Source organism: Polyodon spathula, chromosome 22, assembly GCF_017654505.1.
Source record: "Polyodon spathula isolate WHYD16114869_AA chromosome 22, ASM1765450v1, whole genome shotgun sequence".
NCBI lineage: Eukaryota > Metazoa > Chordata > Actinopteri > Acipenseriformes > Polyodontidae > Polyodon > Polyodon spathula.
Genome location: NC_054555.1, coordinates 7147493 through 7162025, shown reverse-complemented (window position 1 = coordinate 7162025; position 14533 = coordinate 7147493). Strand labels below are relative to the sequence as shown.

Here is a 14533-nt window from a genome sequence, read left to right as displayed (position 1 = left end):
AGCTCTATTCAAATGTGATCATATAATTGATGTATATAATAAAAGTACTATCTGCAAAGTGATCTGATTTTCACACCGTTTACATGCGATATCTACGCCTTGTCTCCACCGTGTGGGCAATATGGAAATGCCGTTAGTTCTAATGACAAACTTCTGGGTAGATAGTGGTACAGTTAAAGGGTAACACCCACAGTATTTATTAAACACATTTTAATATTTATTAATAATAATAATAATAATAATAATAATAATAATAATAATAATAATAATAATGTATTTTCTAATATGCACTCTACAGTGACGGGAAGGGTTTGACAGTTATTTCCTGTCGGCAGATTGTCGGCGCATTGAACTGCCCCTTTAATTAGGAGGAGCTCGGTTTAATGCATTTCGCCAGCCTCATTCACACACAGACAGACAGAATGCAGCAGAATCCCTGTCTTTAACAAACTGCCTTCAAACAACTACAATTATACAATTTAACAAGATGGTGTCCTGGATCATCTCAAGATTAGTGGTGTAAGTATTCCAAATCTTATTTTTGTTGCAATATCGGCCGGTATTTGTGATTTATTTTTTAATTTTAAATGTACTGTACAGTTTTGCTGTGCTAGCAATGTCATTCTAATCCAGTTTAGCTATTTAGGACATTAGGTTAAACCTAGAGACTCCGTACATTGTGTGATATTATTATTATTATTATTATTATTATTATTATTATTATTATTATTGATTATTGTTATTGTTATTATTATTATTGTTATTATTATTATTATCTCTAGTACATAAAAAATCCGATTTAAGAAATATAAAAAAGGCGAATCGTATGCAATTTATTTATTATGCATTCTGCCTAAAATAGAGCGCCTGAAGCACATCTTGCTGATGGCTTTTTTTTTCATCGGACTATTTACATTATTTATAGTTGTACAACATCATGATTATAACAGTGTCATGTCTTCAATAATAATTGATGTTACAAAAACAAATACACCTAAATACCCCAAACGTATGCTATCTGTATATATTACATTGTGCAATATTATTCCAGACATTAGGTATGCATTTTGTTTCTTTCTTTCTTTTACTGAATAATAGTCATTTGCATAAAATGCAACACAATTATGTTTTATTTAATGTTAAGAGATCTGATTCCTGACATAATGTAAAATGACTCCTTAGATGAATGCAGATTGGGTAAGGTCACAGAGGTAGGGTCTGCACATGCGCAGTGTGTAGCTATGTGTCACCCGCTTTGTCCACTGTCCTGATCACTTTAGGGTGAATGCAGGCTGCAGATATGATAACAAAATTGGATTTTATTTAAAAAGGAAAGCTAATTTGAATCTTAGGTACCACTGCACTAGTATATATTGTCAAATGTTAGGTCCAGGACTGTCACATACAGTAGAAGAAAAATAAATACATTGGAAAATAGGTTAGGATAAAGACACACTTTTCACAGGTTTCATTTTTTAATTATTTTTTTTTTTTTTAGGGTTAGCGTTTGTTTTTGATTTGCTTGATATCACAGTCCAAAGTCAGACCACCACATGTCTGGCTCTGGGAATGTGTGTTTTCTTTATGATTGGGCAGGTCAATGAGGGGCACTTTTTAAACCAGTCTCTGATCTCTCTGGGCTGCTGGGAAGGCTCTTGGTAACCAACCAGGAAAGACATTTTGCAATGCAGAAACTTGTGATTCAGGTACAATTGCCATGCAACTTTGCCTACCTGCCGTGATGCAAATACTGATCATCAGTGTGCATTAAAATTGCAGGGAATTAAGCTCTTCCAGCACAGTGCATGACATAAAAAAGAGTTATCAGTCAGCTTTGATAGGAGGCCAAATATCTTGCCTTTAATCAGGGAGCAGGATTAGTTAACACAAGTAGCGAGAGCATTGCAACCATATAACCAGCCAGTCTATGCAACCTGCTGACTTTAGTGTCATTACAGCTGGACCAAATTCAGATGTTTCCTGGTTGATGACTCCCAGTGTCTGAGAAAGGGGCTTCAGGGTAGCAGTTGTGTTTTTTATGCATAAGATAGTTGTACTCTTGTGTGCACAGTGAGACCGAGCCGAGGGAAGGAGCTGGAATCTAGCTTGACCCTTTTCTGACTAGTTAAAACAGAATTAAAATCAATGCAAGTTCACGGTTCATGTTGACTGATTATGTACTCAAACAGTATGAGTCAATATGCCAGAAGTAACCAAATTCTCAACACCAGAGGAGGGTAAATGTTCATTATTCGTTTTGTAGCTGTTAATCCCCATACTGCACTTTCTGCAACGCAGCCACTATTCTGAGGGACTTCACAGCTACACAATGCTGACAGGGGCCTCTATTTATACATACTAATTAATTGGAGCTTGCTGTGCTAGCTAGGTTTTCTATTAACCTAAATAAACCTGTTCAAAAGTGCACATCAAAATCTGAATACACACTCAAAATAGGACTTTCATCTCGACTTGCAAAGTATGTGCAAATAAAACAGAAAGCCCTGTTGCTGATTAAACTGATTAAAAAGCCATTGTTTGGTTCACCACAGTACACAGGACTGTAATTCACAAATTAAAGGTCAGGCCACTTTCCCAAAGTGAGCACAGTCTGGGTTATGATTGCTCAAGTCACTTCTTTCTTCTGAGCTCACTTATCAGATTATGTAGATTAGGAAACTGTGCATCCCGTTTTAACAAACGGATAGGGGGGCTTTTTACAGTAGCCATGGCTCAACACACACAGATGCCTCCTTGAGGAGTGCTAACTAAGGGCTGAAATCCCTGGTCACTTATTATCTCTAGCAGTATTCTCACTGCTCTCCCTCTTCTTCTGTTGAAGATCTTTTGGTCCTTCTTCTTTCGTTTTACTGGGATATTCAGTTATTTTACCATGGCTTTGAACACAGGAGAATGATCTTTGGCATATCACTCCCCAAAGACGTGGAATTGTTTCCATCATAGTTTGATGGAACTTGATTGTCTTTCCTTCCCTGGTTTTGAAGATCGGATCGGGGAATTGCTTAGAACCTCCTGCCAATGCTTCTCCTTCAATAAATAAATAAATGAAAAATTGGTGCTGCTTCTTATCTTAATACCTAATCACTGAATGGACTGGAGCTCCAACTCCCACCAATGTTCTAGCTGCCTTCAGACCATGTGACCTCCAGCAAAGGTACCAGGACGTAGCAATTTAACTATAGTGCTGTATTTGAATAAAATAAATACTTACATTTTAAATAAATTAAGTAAAAAATAATTAACAATAATGGCTCAATGTACTGCATGTTAATCCTCCGTTAGAAGACCTGCAGGACTGTCAATGTATACTGTATGAATACAAAAATAAAATAAAAACCTGTTTTTCCAATTTTGTGTAAACTTGGTTAGGTTATTCTTTACCCCAGGCCTTGGGATATATATATATATATATATATATATATATATATATATATATATATATATATATATATATATATATATATATATATATATAGAAAACAAGACTGGAAATCTTTAGGGAAATATTACAGCAGCTGTCATTGATGCAATATGTTTGCCACTGTGCTCTCTGTGATTGTCATCATGTTCCATTTGGTCATTCTTAGTGATGTTTCACTTGGAGAGAAAGTGGTTGCATTTCCATAAGCAGCATGTTAACATTGTTTGCCTGTGCACACCCCACCTCTGAGACCAGGTGTTTTTACAGTGATTGATTTAGAGTCCACGTGCATTTCTGACTGCGATTCATATTTCTGGAAGTAAAGAGGAATCACCGGGACTGAAAACCGCAAGAATACTGTGTTTGATTCTCAACAATTATTTCACTCCAGATCGTCATTCAGAAACCCAACGAAGTTACCAAATAGAAATGTGCCATTCTGACTTCTTCACACAAGCCAGTGGCACTCATGTTGGATTCTAATGTGTTAAGCTGAAGGAAACACAAAGTCACTTTCTGGCTTGGAACTTGGTCTCAGGAGACTAGGTTTCACGCTACTGCATGGTACACCAGGGGAGACCTGGGGTTTGATACGGCAAAGTTGTCTCAGACTAGGTCTCCCGGTCCCCTGGAACCAGGTTTCAAACCACTGCTTTTAAAAAAGTGGCTTTGTGTTCCCTCACCTTTAGAATCCCTTGGTATTCTGTGTGCTACATTGAGCAGTGTTCCATTTCCAGTTGCTGTTAATACTTTACAACTTAGGTTATATTTTGAATAAACCCAAGCAGCTAATGGTAAGCACAGAACTGAAAATTCTTTCAAGGTAAAAACTTAAAGTTATTTTTTACAGCTTTTGCCAATTGTTTAACATTTTTTAACCCTAAAGCTATGCAAAGTTTCAGACAGGCAATTGTACAATTAAAAAACATCCAAAAATGATCATTTGATTGAGAGGAGAAAACAAAAAATATGTCAATCTTCATCCAGTGGCAGGTGAAGCCAGGTAGATTTAAAACTACCCACCTGCTCCATAAGCTGCACCACATTTTCAACGTCGTCGTGGGATTGGCAGTCGAATTGCCTCCCTGCCTATACACCAATATTTTCAAGTGGCACCAAATGACCCGAAAGACGGGACCCATTGCCAGGTCATCATTCAAAACGAGAATTTGCTCTCAATTCACTCATCTGGATAAATAAAGGCTTTGATTAATTGATTGATTGTCAAACCAAGCAATTCAAAAGTTCTGTCATACCTACTAAACTGCTTTTATTCTTCATAGTAAACTGTTGTTTGAAATCATAGATCTTAATGGGACCCTTATACCTGTGAAAGGGGGAAGCATCATTGGTTAGTTATGGTGTAACAATCAAAGACTTTTGAAATATGCAACAAAACATTTAGTAGAAAGCAAGAAGTATAACTGCACAAGGGAGAAAGCCCACCTGATCGGTACCTTTTAAGCTGCCAGTAACTTCAACAGTCTTTTAACTTCCTCACCCTGTACTGTACTTGGACTGATTGGCAGCTGATGTCATTTCAGCCTCACTAAACTCCCATAGAAGTGACCTCTGTGACAACAGTCTATTATTTTCAGTGTCCGTCTGTCTCGTTAGGTCAGCAAAATACAACAATCAGGATCTGATCCCGCCCTCCGCTATGGCTGTGTGGAGAAAGGCTGAGAAGAATGGCGGCACTGGGGATGACTAACAGGAGTTCAAATGGGCTGCTGCCAGCTCTGTCCTCCCCCGCACCGCCAGAGAAGCAGCACAACAATACATTGAATTAGTAATTAGAGTTTTAATAGCAAACACATCATAAATTGGGAAGTTCACTGCTAGAAGCAGAGAATGGTATTCTATATTAGGTAGGCTGTAGGCCATGTTACTGTGTCTTACAGTACATTTTACTTCTCAAGAGGTGGAATGACTCACCCAGTTGCTTGTCAAACAATAGCTGATGAAGTGTATATTTATTTATTTGTTTATTTATTTTTTATTTCCCCCCAATTTGGAATGTCCAATTATGTTTTTTCTCCTCACCACAGCGAGTCCCCGCACAACACAGACGTTCTGAAGGCGTGTGAGCGTCCGCCGATCTCACAAGCCTAAAGCCAGAATCACCATTACGCTGAGCAATCCAGAGTAGAAGTGGGCAGATTACCGATCCCAGAGAACAGGGATCAGCCCTGCCACTTATCCACTCTGAATGTGCTCGGTGTCTGGGCAGTAGGGTTTGCTGCTGCACGATGAAGAGAAGCAATCCCCACTGGTTTCCCATCCCCTACCCAGGGAGCGTCAGAGCCAATGTGACTCCCCGCAACAGAGCTTTAACTGGATGAGCCACTCATTTACCATAGTTTACCTTGATTTGCCATGTTTATTAATATGCTTCATAAAGTTACTAATATACCAGTTTGCTAGGATAAATGTAAGTCGTTTCATTGGGGCACTGTGTTTTGTTTAAATGAATGGAGGTCCTGTGTGTGTGAGTATTTGGACCAGTCTTACAGAGCTGGTTGTACAGTATGCTGGTATTTCTTTATTTTTTTATGTTTTGAATGAAGGTTTTTCTGCCTTGTTTAGTTATTGGCAGAACAAGTGTAGAGGTTTTATTCTGCTGCCCTTACTGAAATTAGCTTTGTGAGTAAAGAGAGATGCACTTGTTTGTTACAAGCGCATCCTTCAGATAGGCGTTAGACTGATCATGTGACAGGAAAAGACTTTCTCTAAAGTCCTGTACCAGACCAACCTTAATGATTTGGTAATGCTTTAACACATTTACTGTCAAAGAAGCAGTTAGCCTTATTGTTACTGTATATTGATTCTCTTTGCATCCAATTATCAAAATAATTAGAGCATTCAGTATTCAAATGTTACTCCTATGATATTTCATTTTGAGTCATACAGTAGGAAGTTTGGCCATTTACTGAAACTGTTAGTAAGTGCTAAAATGTCCTCACTGTCACGTTTTTTGTTTTACAGGCTAATATTTGGGACACTGTATCCAGCCTACTCTTCATACAAGGCAGTAAAAACGAAGAATGTTAAAGAATATGTAAGTATGCTGCCTTTATTATCCAGAATAAAACTACAGCATGCTTTCAGCATTCTGTTTTGTAATAGGTGCACGTTTCTGAATTGTCTGGATTCCAATGCTCCAGGAACATCCAGGCGCATCTACACACAGACCTAATCCCAATCACGGGACAATGGAAACACTTCTGTGCGACACATGTGTGGATATTGTGGACCAAGCACTACCCTGTAATTTCACGGGGCAGGGGCAATGGCTGAGTGGAGAGTGGATTGCTGGAGTTCCTTCTCTGGCTCAGAGAATGCAATAGAAAATTGGAATGACTTTATTTGGCATGGGTGTTCCCCTCTGACTTTTTGAGAACTGCCCCTGCTGATGTTTTCATGGGCTATACTTTGTATTCCATCAGGTAGTGCCCTCTTTGTGTCCAATTAATACAAAAATGAAAGTCAGTTGGCGATCAAATCAAGATATCTAGCTTTAAATTCCAACACCATTTAATCCTACACTCAGCCCTGGAAGACTCTAACTGATTGTGCCCAGGCAGAAAAGACTGATATAAACTACCTTAGCAACTGTTGCCATAGGGACCCGGAAATCCTTGGAACAGGTCCTGGAGGTAGTGTCAGGGAAGTGGAAGAGAGCTACACTGCTTTTGCTGCTGGAACCATTTTGCATAATAACACAGCTAGATACAGCAGCAGAACTGTATTTAAAAAATACAAAATACAAAACCAAAAATAAAAAGTACAGCAGCAAAACAGTTTTTCATGTCTTGTTTGTTTTCACCCCAGTCACATTCCTGCCTATATGGAGATTTAAGTTGGGCAATGACAGCAACACAGTGTTTTTATTTCTGTTTGAGCGTTTACCTGCCTGACTTCAACAGCGCAGTGGCACACTGAGTGTTTCCAGAGCTGCAGTTAATTATGTATTTTGCCCCCCTGAGCTTTCCTAGCGCAAACACATCCAAATTGTCATTTAATATGGCATTTTCTGATCGAGGTGTGGAGGAAATCTCAATTGGACTCTCCCTTGAAGGTATTTGCCCCAGTTAAAATCCCAGTCGGATAAACTGATGTGCAAGAAAACCCCATTAACAGTTAATAAACTAATAAGGGGTTATGGCCTAACAGTACTAGTAATAGTCGTACTAACAGCCAGTGGGTGGGTGGTTTCATTGTTTTGGTGGAAGATTTTCTTATAACAATCTGTACACATTTTAAAAACAGTCCATTACTATGTTAAGAGTAACAAACTTCCATAGAGACACCTCCTCCAGGTATTTGTACATATTCTGCAGGCTTGCATGCATATATGCACCAGTGGTGTAAATATCAGCCATGATGTTTTAATTGTACATTCCCTACTCATGAACCCAGGAATTTCTTCCTGTCAGACCTTTGCACAAAGCGCTAGACCATACTGCATGACTCGTTAGAGGTGTTGACTTGTTCTTCATCTCATTTTCCAGGATTGAAATGGTATTTTGTTGTGGCACCTTGTGTTTATTCCTCTCTCTGCTCCTACTGGTCCCAATCAGTCTGGGTCTGAATCTGGTGTCTTTTCCAGGTGAAGTGGATGATGTACTGGATCGTCTTTGCGTTTTTCACAACAGCAGAAACGCTCACAGATATCATTCTTTCTTGGTGAGTATTTCAACTTTTAGATTGATTCGATCTACACTCTTGTAACAATACAAAAATGCATTTCTTTATCAATATATTATTAAATATGCTCTATGAAAATATTCCGGCTCACAACATTTGTTTTTTTAAAGGAACACTGTCTTAAAATAAAGTTTTACTGTTGAAAGGCTTTTCTGTCTTAATAATGCTGTCCATCATATTGCAGAAATTGTACATTATTTTGACAGGCAAGTGGATTGGTCAAGTCCCAAGGGCTCAAATGACTTTTGGTTGTGCTCAGCTGAAACAGTCAGTGCTTACCAAGGTGACAGAAGCTGGCTGTGCCCATAAGAAAAAAAAAAAACAGCTGTGATACAGTCAACAACCTAGACCTCCAGACAGATTGGTTATTTAGTCTGTATTTAAAAGGTTTGTTTCAAGATTGGTGCATTGAGTCACTGGAGAACTTCTGAGAGTTAACCAGCTTTGTTCACCATGTGAGCTTCAGTCTTACTGGACTATATTTTCAGTCTTACTGGACTATATCTTCCTCTTTTGGTAGTAGACCCCCCATAGTAAATGTATTATATGGGCAATTTGCCCGCACTGTAAAATCAAGTCGATGCTAGAAGGAACATAACAGCATATTTCCTCCCTCAGGTTTCCATTTTATTTTGAACTGAAGATCGCCTTTGTCATCTGGCTGTTGTCCCCCTACACAAAAGGCTCCAGTGTGCTCTACCGGAAGTTTGTCCACCCAACGCTGTCCAATAAGGAAAAGGTACTTGTCTGCTCTTTATAGGTTTGTACAAGTGGAGACTGTGCCAGCGGAAACAACCCCCCTTACTGTGATCAACATCCCTAGTGTCTTATACATCGCGTCTTCATGCATATTTGGTGATTAATACCAGCATTCGGTGTTACCCACAAAAAAGCAACCTCGAAATACAATCTAGTTGGCACTGGGGCCAAAACTAGCCTGTTTGCTTCAAAGCCCCTTTGTCTGGGTGATTAGCCTGAGCAGAGAAAGCTAAATAAACCCAATGTAGTGCTTCTTCTGCCAGCTTAGTATTAGGCAGCACTGGAGATACTTGCTGTACCTTATTGCAGTGGTTCAGCCATGATGTTATTGTATTTGAAGGAGATTGATGAGTACATTACCCAGGCCAGGGACCGGAGCTATGAGACTATGATGACGTTTGGGAAGAGGGGACTCAATCTAGCAGCCAGTGCTGCTGTTACTGCCGCTTCCAAGGTGAGCAGGGTCAGAGGGTTTCCTATCTGATGCCTTTATTCTTTTACTCTTCTCAAAATGGGTTTTGAAAAACTATTCACTATTGCTGTTTCAATACAGTATTCCAGCTGAAGTAAGACACAGATAAAACAATGTTTCTTACTGAAGATTAATTCATATCTGTCCACATAAATGTTTGTAACATGCATGTGCGCAATCTCAGCTGTACTGGCAAAACGTTGACTGCTCACCAGTTTTTTTGTTTTGTTTTTTTTTCCCCCCCAGAGTGTCAGTTCGGTAGAAAAGTTAATCGTGTTCCATTAACACCTGACACACCACTGTAGCTTGTCCTCCAAGGCTCTGGTCTCTCTGTGAGATGGATGGGTGTTGCAGGCAGGCTGTGTAATGAGGTTCTGATGCTTTCAATACAGGGTCAAGGAGTCCTCTCAGACAAGCTGCGCAGTTTCAGCATGCAGGACCTGACGCTGATCCACGACGAGGGGACGGTGCACCTGCGCAGCTCAGACCTGCCCATGCACACGTCCACCAGCAGCCTGCTGGAGACCATTGCCGACTCCAGAGGGGGGGCCAGCGCTGGCCGTGGTAAAGGTACAGAGCACCCCATTCTCAGGCATGATGAGACTGACAGCACTCTGATTAGGGTAGTTTTGGGAGACCAGCTGGTCCTGGGTTTGAATACCTGGTAGTAGAGCAGGGAACAAGCAGGACCCCAGTGAAGACGAGATGTGTAAAAATACAGCCCATTCACACTAGACATCTCATTTTACATTCACTTATTATGTGTACATTGAAAGAGACATCTAGTCTAAATGTTTGTCAGAGATCGGCCAATCACAGCGAAGTATTTGCCAAAGTTCCAGTACTGTACATATTATCCTGCGTACAGATGTCCTCCCGTACATAGGACACAAACTGGGCACAATGACATCTCTTAAACAATAAGAGACACCCTACACACAACGTATCAACATAATATAAAAACACAGTATGCCAGCTCAGCTTTAACACATGAATAATTCCACTTTGTTATGGTAATTTCCTCAAAGAATGAAGTCTGCATGTCAGCCCTATAGTCCTGTTCTCTGAGTATATGTGCAGCATGTGTAGCACAGGGAACTGACACACTGGGGCGATATTATCTCACAGGCGGTTGGTTTCTGCAGACCTATCTGTTCCATTTGTGACATGATGACAGTTACTTGCCCTCGATGGTGTTCTTTTTCTACAGTACTGTACATGGTGGTTTTATCATTTGAACATGGGATTTTATTGTAACAACCTTGTTTTTCTTAGAACGATATAGTCCTTGAAAAATACAGTTCTCTGCTCTGTCAGCTTCTTAGTCCATGCGAAGTTGGTATTGACAGTTTTCCCATTTATCGTTTTGCTGCGAACCTGGGTATTCAGTAAGTGTCACTAGCTTATTTAACCCATTTAGAAGAGTTGCTCCAGGTAGAATAAGCAAATGGAACCAAATATAGTATGATTGGTATGATTTGGAAAGTTTAACATTGAACTTTCTGTGCATTGGTCCATCATTTTCTGTACAGTTCCTGGATGATCAAAATATAACGTGTAGCATTTCGTTTTTAGAAGATGGCCTTTATAGTGACACCTGCTGGTGTGTAGTCCAGTAGTAATCTGTGATAAACCAGCTTCTAGGCAGATAACACCCTCTAGTGTGCAGAAGATACAGGACAGGTTAACTAAACTGCATTATTGCATTGACCTCAAATTTATCGCTTAGCATACTTTGACATTTCTATAACTGGATATTATTATTATTATTATTATTATTATTATTATTATTATTATTATTATTATTATTATTATTATTATTAATGGGCTCTTTTCTTTTCTCTTCCAGCCCGACCAGAGGAGCTACATCAGACTCAGAAGCTGGACGGGGACCAATCAGACACAAGGACAGAGCAGTCGGACGAGGATGCTGTGGACAGAGCCCCAAAACGCACACAGAGCATAAAGACAGTGAAGAAAACCACAACGAAAACAGAGGTACTGAATATGCAGGAGTCCCCCCTGCAAACCACAGCTAATATCAACAATGTGTACACCAGTTTACAAAGTACAGGCTGCGAACAAAATAATTCCAGGAAACCTTACCTGGTAGATATCGCTATCATTTCGTTGGTCTCAGATTTTCCTGCATTATGGTAAAAGTGACTTTGATTTTTTGAATGGTAGTTTATTTAAAGCAGTTGGGGAAAGTTAGTTATTGAACGCTCCTTGCTTGATACTTCAGAACTGTACTTCCGCTCAACTTTCTAAAGTCGCATAAAGGAATTAAGTCGCCGTTGAAAGCAGATCAACCAAAGGAAAAGCAGTGATTGGTACTCAAATGTGAGCCAGTGCATCGAGATTCTGGGAGTTTGAGTTCTTTAAAAGAAAATACCATTATAACCAAATGCAACATTAAACATAAAGTGTGCCTCTTTCATAGAGGAAGTCTTCTACAAAGTGATGGTAATACATATTCAGCAAGATTTATTGGAACTATTTTGTTAGCCATGCATATTTTAATATGCTGTTATTTTGGCCTGTCGCAGAAATCCTTTAATAAAGGGTTGGTTTTGTGTGTTGATATTCTCACTGAGGAAAGCAGACTTGGAGACCTGCCTTCTTGGAATAATTAAGCAGGGAAATGCGTGCAAAATCCAGGCTGTAACAATCGGCTCTTGTCTGCCTTTAAGTGTCTTCTGTGTTGATGCTTTCAGCCTCAGACGAAAACCGTGAAGAGGCAGCCGAAGAAAAAGACAACAACGGCACCCAGCAGCAATGAAACGGCGTGAGGTCCTTCGAGAGCGCGAGGGGGCCGTCCGCCTGTCCGCCTGTCCGTCTGTCTATCTGCCTTCCACACGCACACACACATACACACCGCTGAACGACCCCGGCTTCCAGAGGGGCTGAGATCACACCACTTTTGAGGTGACCTGGGGGTACTGGATGCTGCAGCGAGCAGAGGAGAAGATGGAGGTGCTTTACAAAACAGTTTGGTAACTTGCTTTGAGTCCCATATCTTGTCCTGGATTCATTTGAGAACTATTAACAACCCCTTGTTTTAAAGTTAGGGCCCTCAACAAAGGAAAGTAAGCTTCTTACCAACAGGTGCTTAGCATGCTGGCATTATTTGAGGGCCTCATCTTTTGGCTGTAAAATGAATACATGTTTTGTGTAAATTTACTCAAGCAACATAACGTAAGCAAAAATGAGGGTATTTTTAAGTTTTTAGTTGAAAAAAGTGAGTATGTTTACTCAGTAGAGTGGTATTACATACAGTTATGTTTTTAATTCGGGAAATAAGTTAATGTAATAAATTAAAGTCCTTTTTTTTGTATATCTTATATAGGGCATAACTTATATCCAAAGTGGGATGAAATTTTGAAAAATCAGGCTGAACAAACCGTAGAAATATATTTAATCCAACTACGTTGTGTTGTTATAAATCAGTGTGATATGAGGCATAAATGCACAGCGAATATATAATAACCCAATATGTATGCATTGTAAGTGGGTTAAAGAAACCTACGGCAACAGCAGAATGTTAATAGCAGATTGCTATTCTTGGCTGTGAAGCAGAAGTTTAGCAAATTGTAACTAGGCTGCTAGTAGCTAGGAATTTGTTTTTAGTGATAGAGAAACCTACCTATAATTTAGAAAATGTTTTAGGAATTATTTCAGATTTGCAAACAAGCATCGCTTTATCTGCTTCCCTGTAATCGTTCACCAGTCACTGAAATTTACTTTATTTATGCAAGTACTATATATTATATTTGTATATATGCTGTATATGTACAATCACGCACTGCATATACTATATGACAAACATGTACTATATATATATATATATATATATATATATATATATATATATATATAGTAATAGATATATATTATATATATATACACACACATATACATACACTCTATGGTCAGTCTTCTGTTATAAATGTCTATTTAGTCCTGTTATCATTATAAAGTAATTATTTTGTTAATATCGGTATAGTTTCAAGCCAATGTACTTCTATATGCCGTAGTGAACGGTTTATATTATTAGGAAAAGCAATGGATATGGCATCAAAGTAAATGGCAGATCATGACAACAAGATAAGAAGAAATACCACAAAGCGAACAAGTGAAAAAGAAACATTTTGATTCGTTTGTTTGAAACGGACAAAAAGACGTGTCGGCTGAAACATCGATTGGGTTTCCTCTAAGGTACTTCTTGCAGTGCTGCACTTCAGATACCTGGAACGCAATCCCTTCTTATTGAGGATTCCTTAAATGTGTATTTTGCGAATTGCCACTGCCTAGTGAATGCCTGTCACTGTTCCATTGAAGTGCTTTTTCCTCCCTGTCCATGGGCTGGATCGACAGGGCTCTGCAAGCTTACTGCCCCAACAGTCTGCTGCCGTGTTCCTCAAGTACATTCCCCTGCCATTCCGCCTGTGAACACTAGAGGCAGCAATGGAAGTATGTCTGGTGAAGGTGGGCTGCACGAGAGCTGCAGAAGGAACAACTCCAGGTTTATCCCAAATAAAACACATCTGGAAAGGGCAATTGGTCAGTATTTGACACTTTCGGTGTGTCAAAATAACCAAGAAGCGTGATTTACATACATGAATGGTGCTGTAGCTGCTGAAGGGAGAGAGGTGAAGATAGCTGAGGGGGGTGATGTGACAGGGAAGAGAACATTCAGAGTTTCACTTGGGAGTGAAGATAGTTGAGAGGGGTGATGTGACAGGGATTAGAGCATTCAGTTTCACTTGGTTTCCAACTTGTGTTTTTGTGTGTTTTGATGAAGTATCACTCAAAACTGTGTTCCGCCCTAGTCTTTCTCCTGCCCTAGAGCAATGGTTCTCAAACTGTTTTGGACCTCTTGTCTGTGGACGCCACCCACCCTTCCACTTTACTTTAAGTTAATACACACAGGTTAAGATGTGTGTGGCACCCCAGGATACACTGTGCGCCCCCCAGTTTGAGAACCATAGCTCTATACTCCAGCTGTAATACCTGAATCATACTCCCTGCATTCAGATTTCTTTTTCAGAGATCACACCAAACTGTTGCTCTTTCAGTTCATGAAAATCCGTGCTTTCATCGTTTTCAAGGGGCCAGAGATAGCATTGTTGGTAAACAGTAAGAAGTATTGA

At 39.6% G+C, this 14533-nt stretch overlaps 1 protein-coding gene across 1 annotated transcript; it reads left to right on the top strand.

Annotated features, from left to right (window-relative positions):
- Positions 1 to 406: 406 nt before the first annotated feature.
- LOC121297620 (receptor expression-enhancing protein 2-like) lies at positions 407 to 13179 on the top strand. Its single transcript, XM_041224068.1, has 8 exons — positions 407 to 519; positions 6428 to 6500; positions 8052 to 8128; positions 8768 to 8888; positions 9249 to 9362; positions 9773 to 9950; positions 11230 to 11378; positions 12098 to 13179. The coding sequence occupies exons 1-8, from the start codon at positions 488 to 490 to the stop codon at positions 12170 to 12172; spliced, it is 819 nt and encodes a 272-aa protein (XP_041080002.1). The 5' UTR covers positions 407 to 487; the 3' UTR covers positions 12173 to 13179.
- The last annotated feature ends 1354 nt before the right edge of the window (positions 13180 to 14533 follow it).

Coding starts and splice junctions, on each gene's coding strand:
- LOC121297620 (XM_041224068.1), top strand. CDS start 488: ATGGTGTCCTGGATCATCTCAAGATTAGTGGT. Junction 520..6,427: donor ATCATCTCAAGATTAGTGGT/GTAAGTATTCCA, acceptor TTTGTTTTACAG/GCTAATATTTGGGACACTGT. Junction 8,129..8,767: donor ACAGATATCATTCTTTCTTG/GTGAGTATTTCA, acceptor TTCCTCCCTCAG/GTTTCCATTTTATTTTGAAC.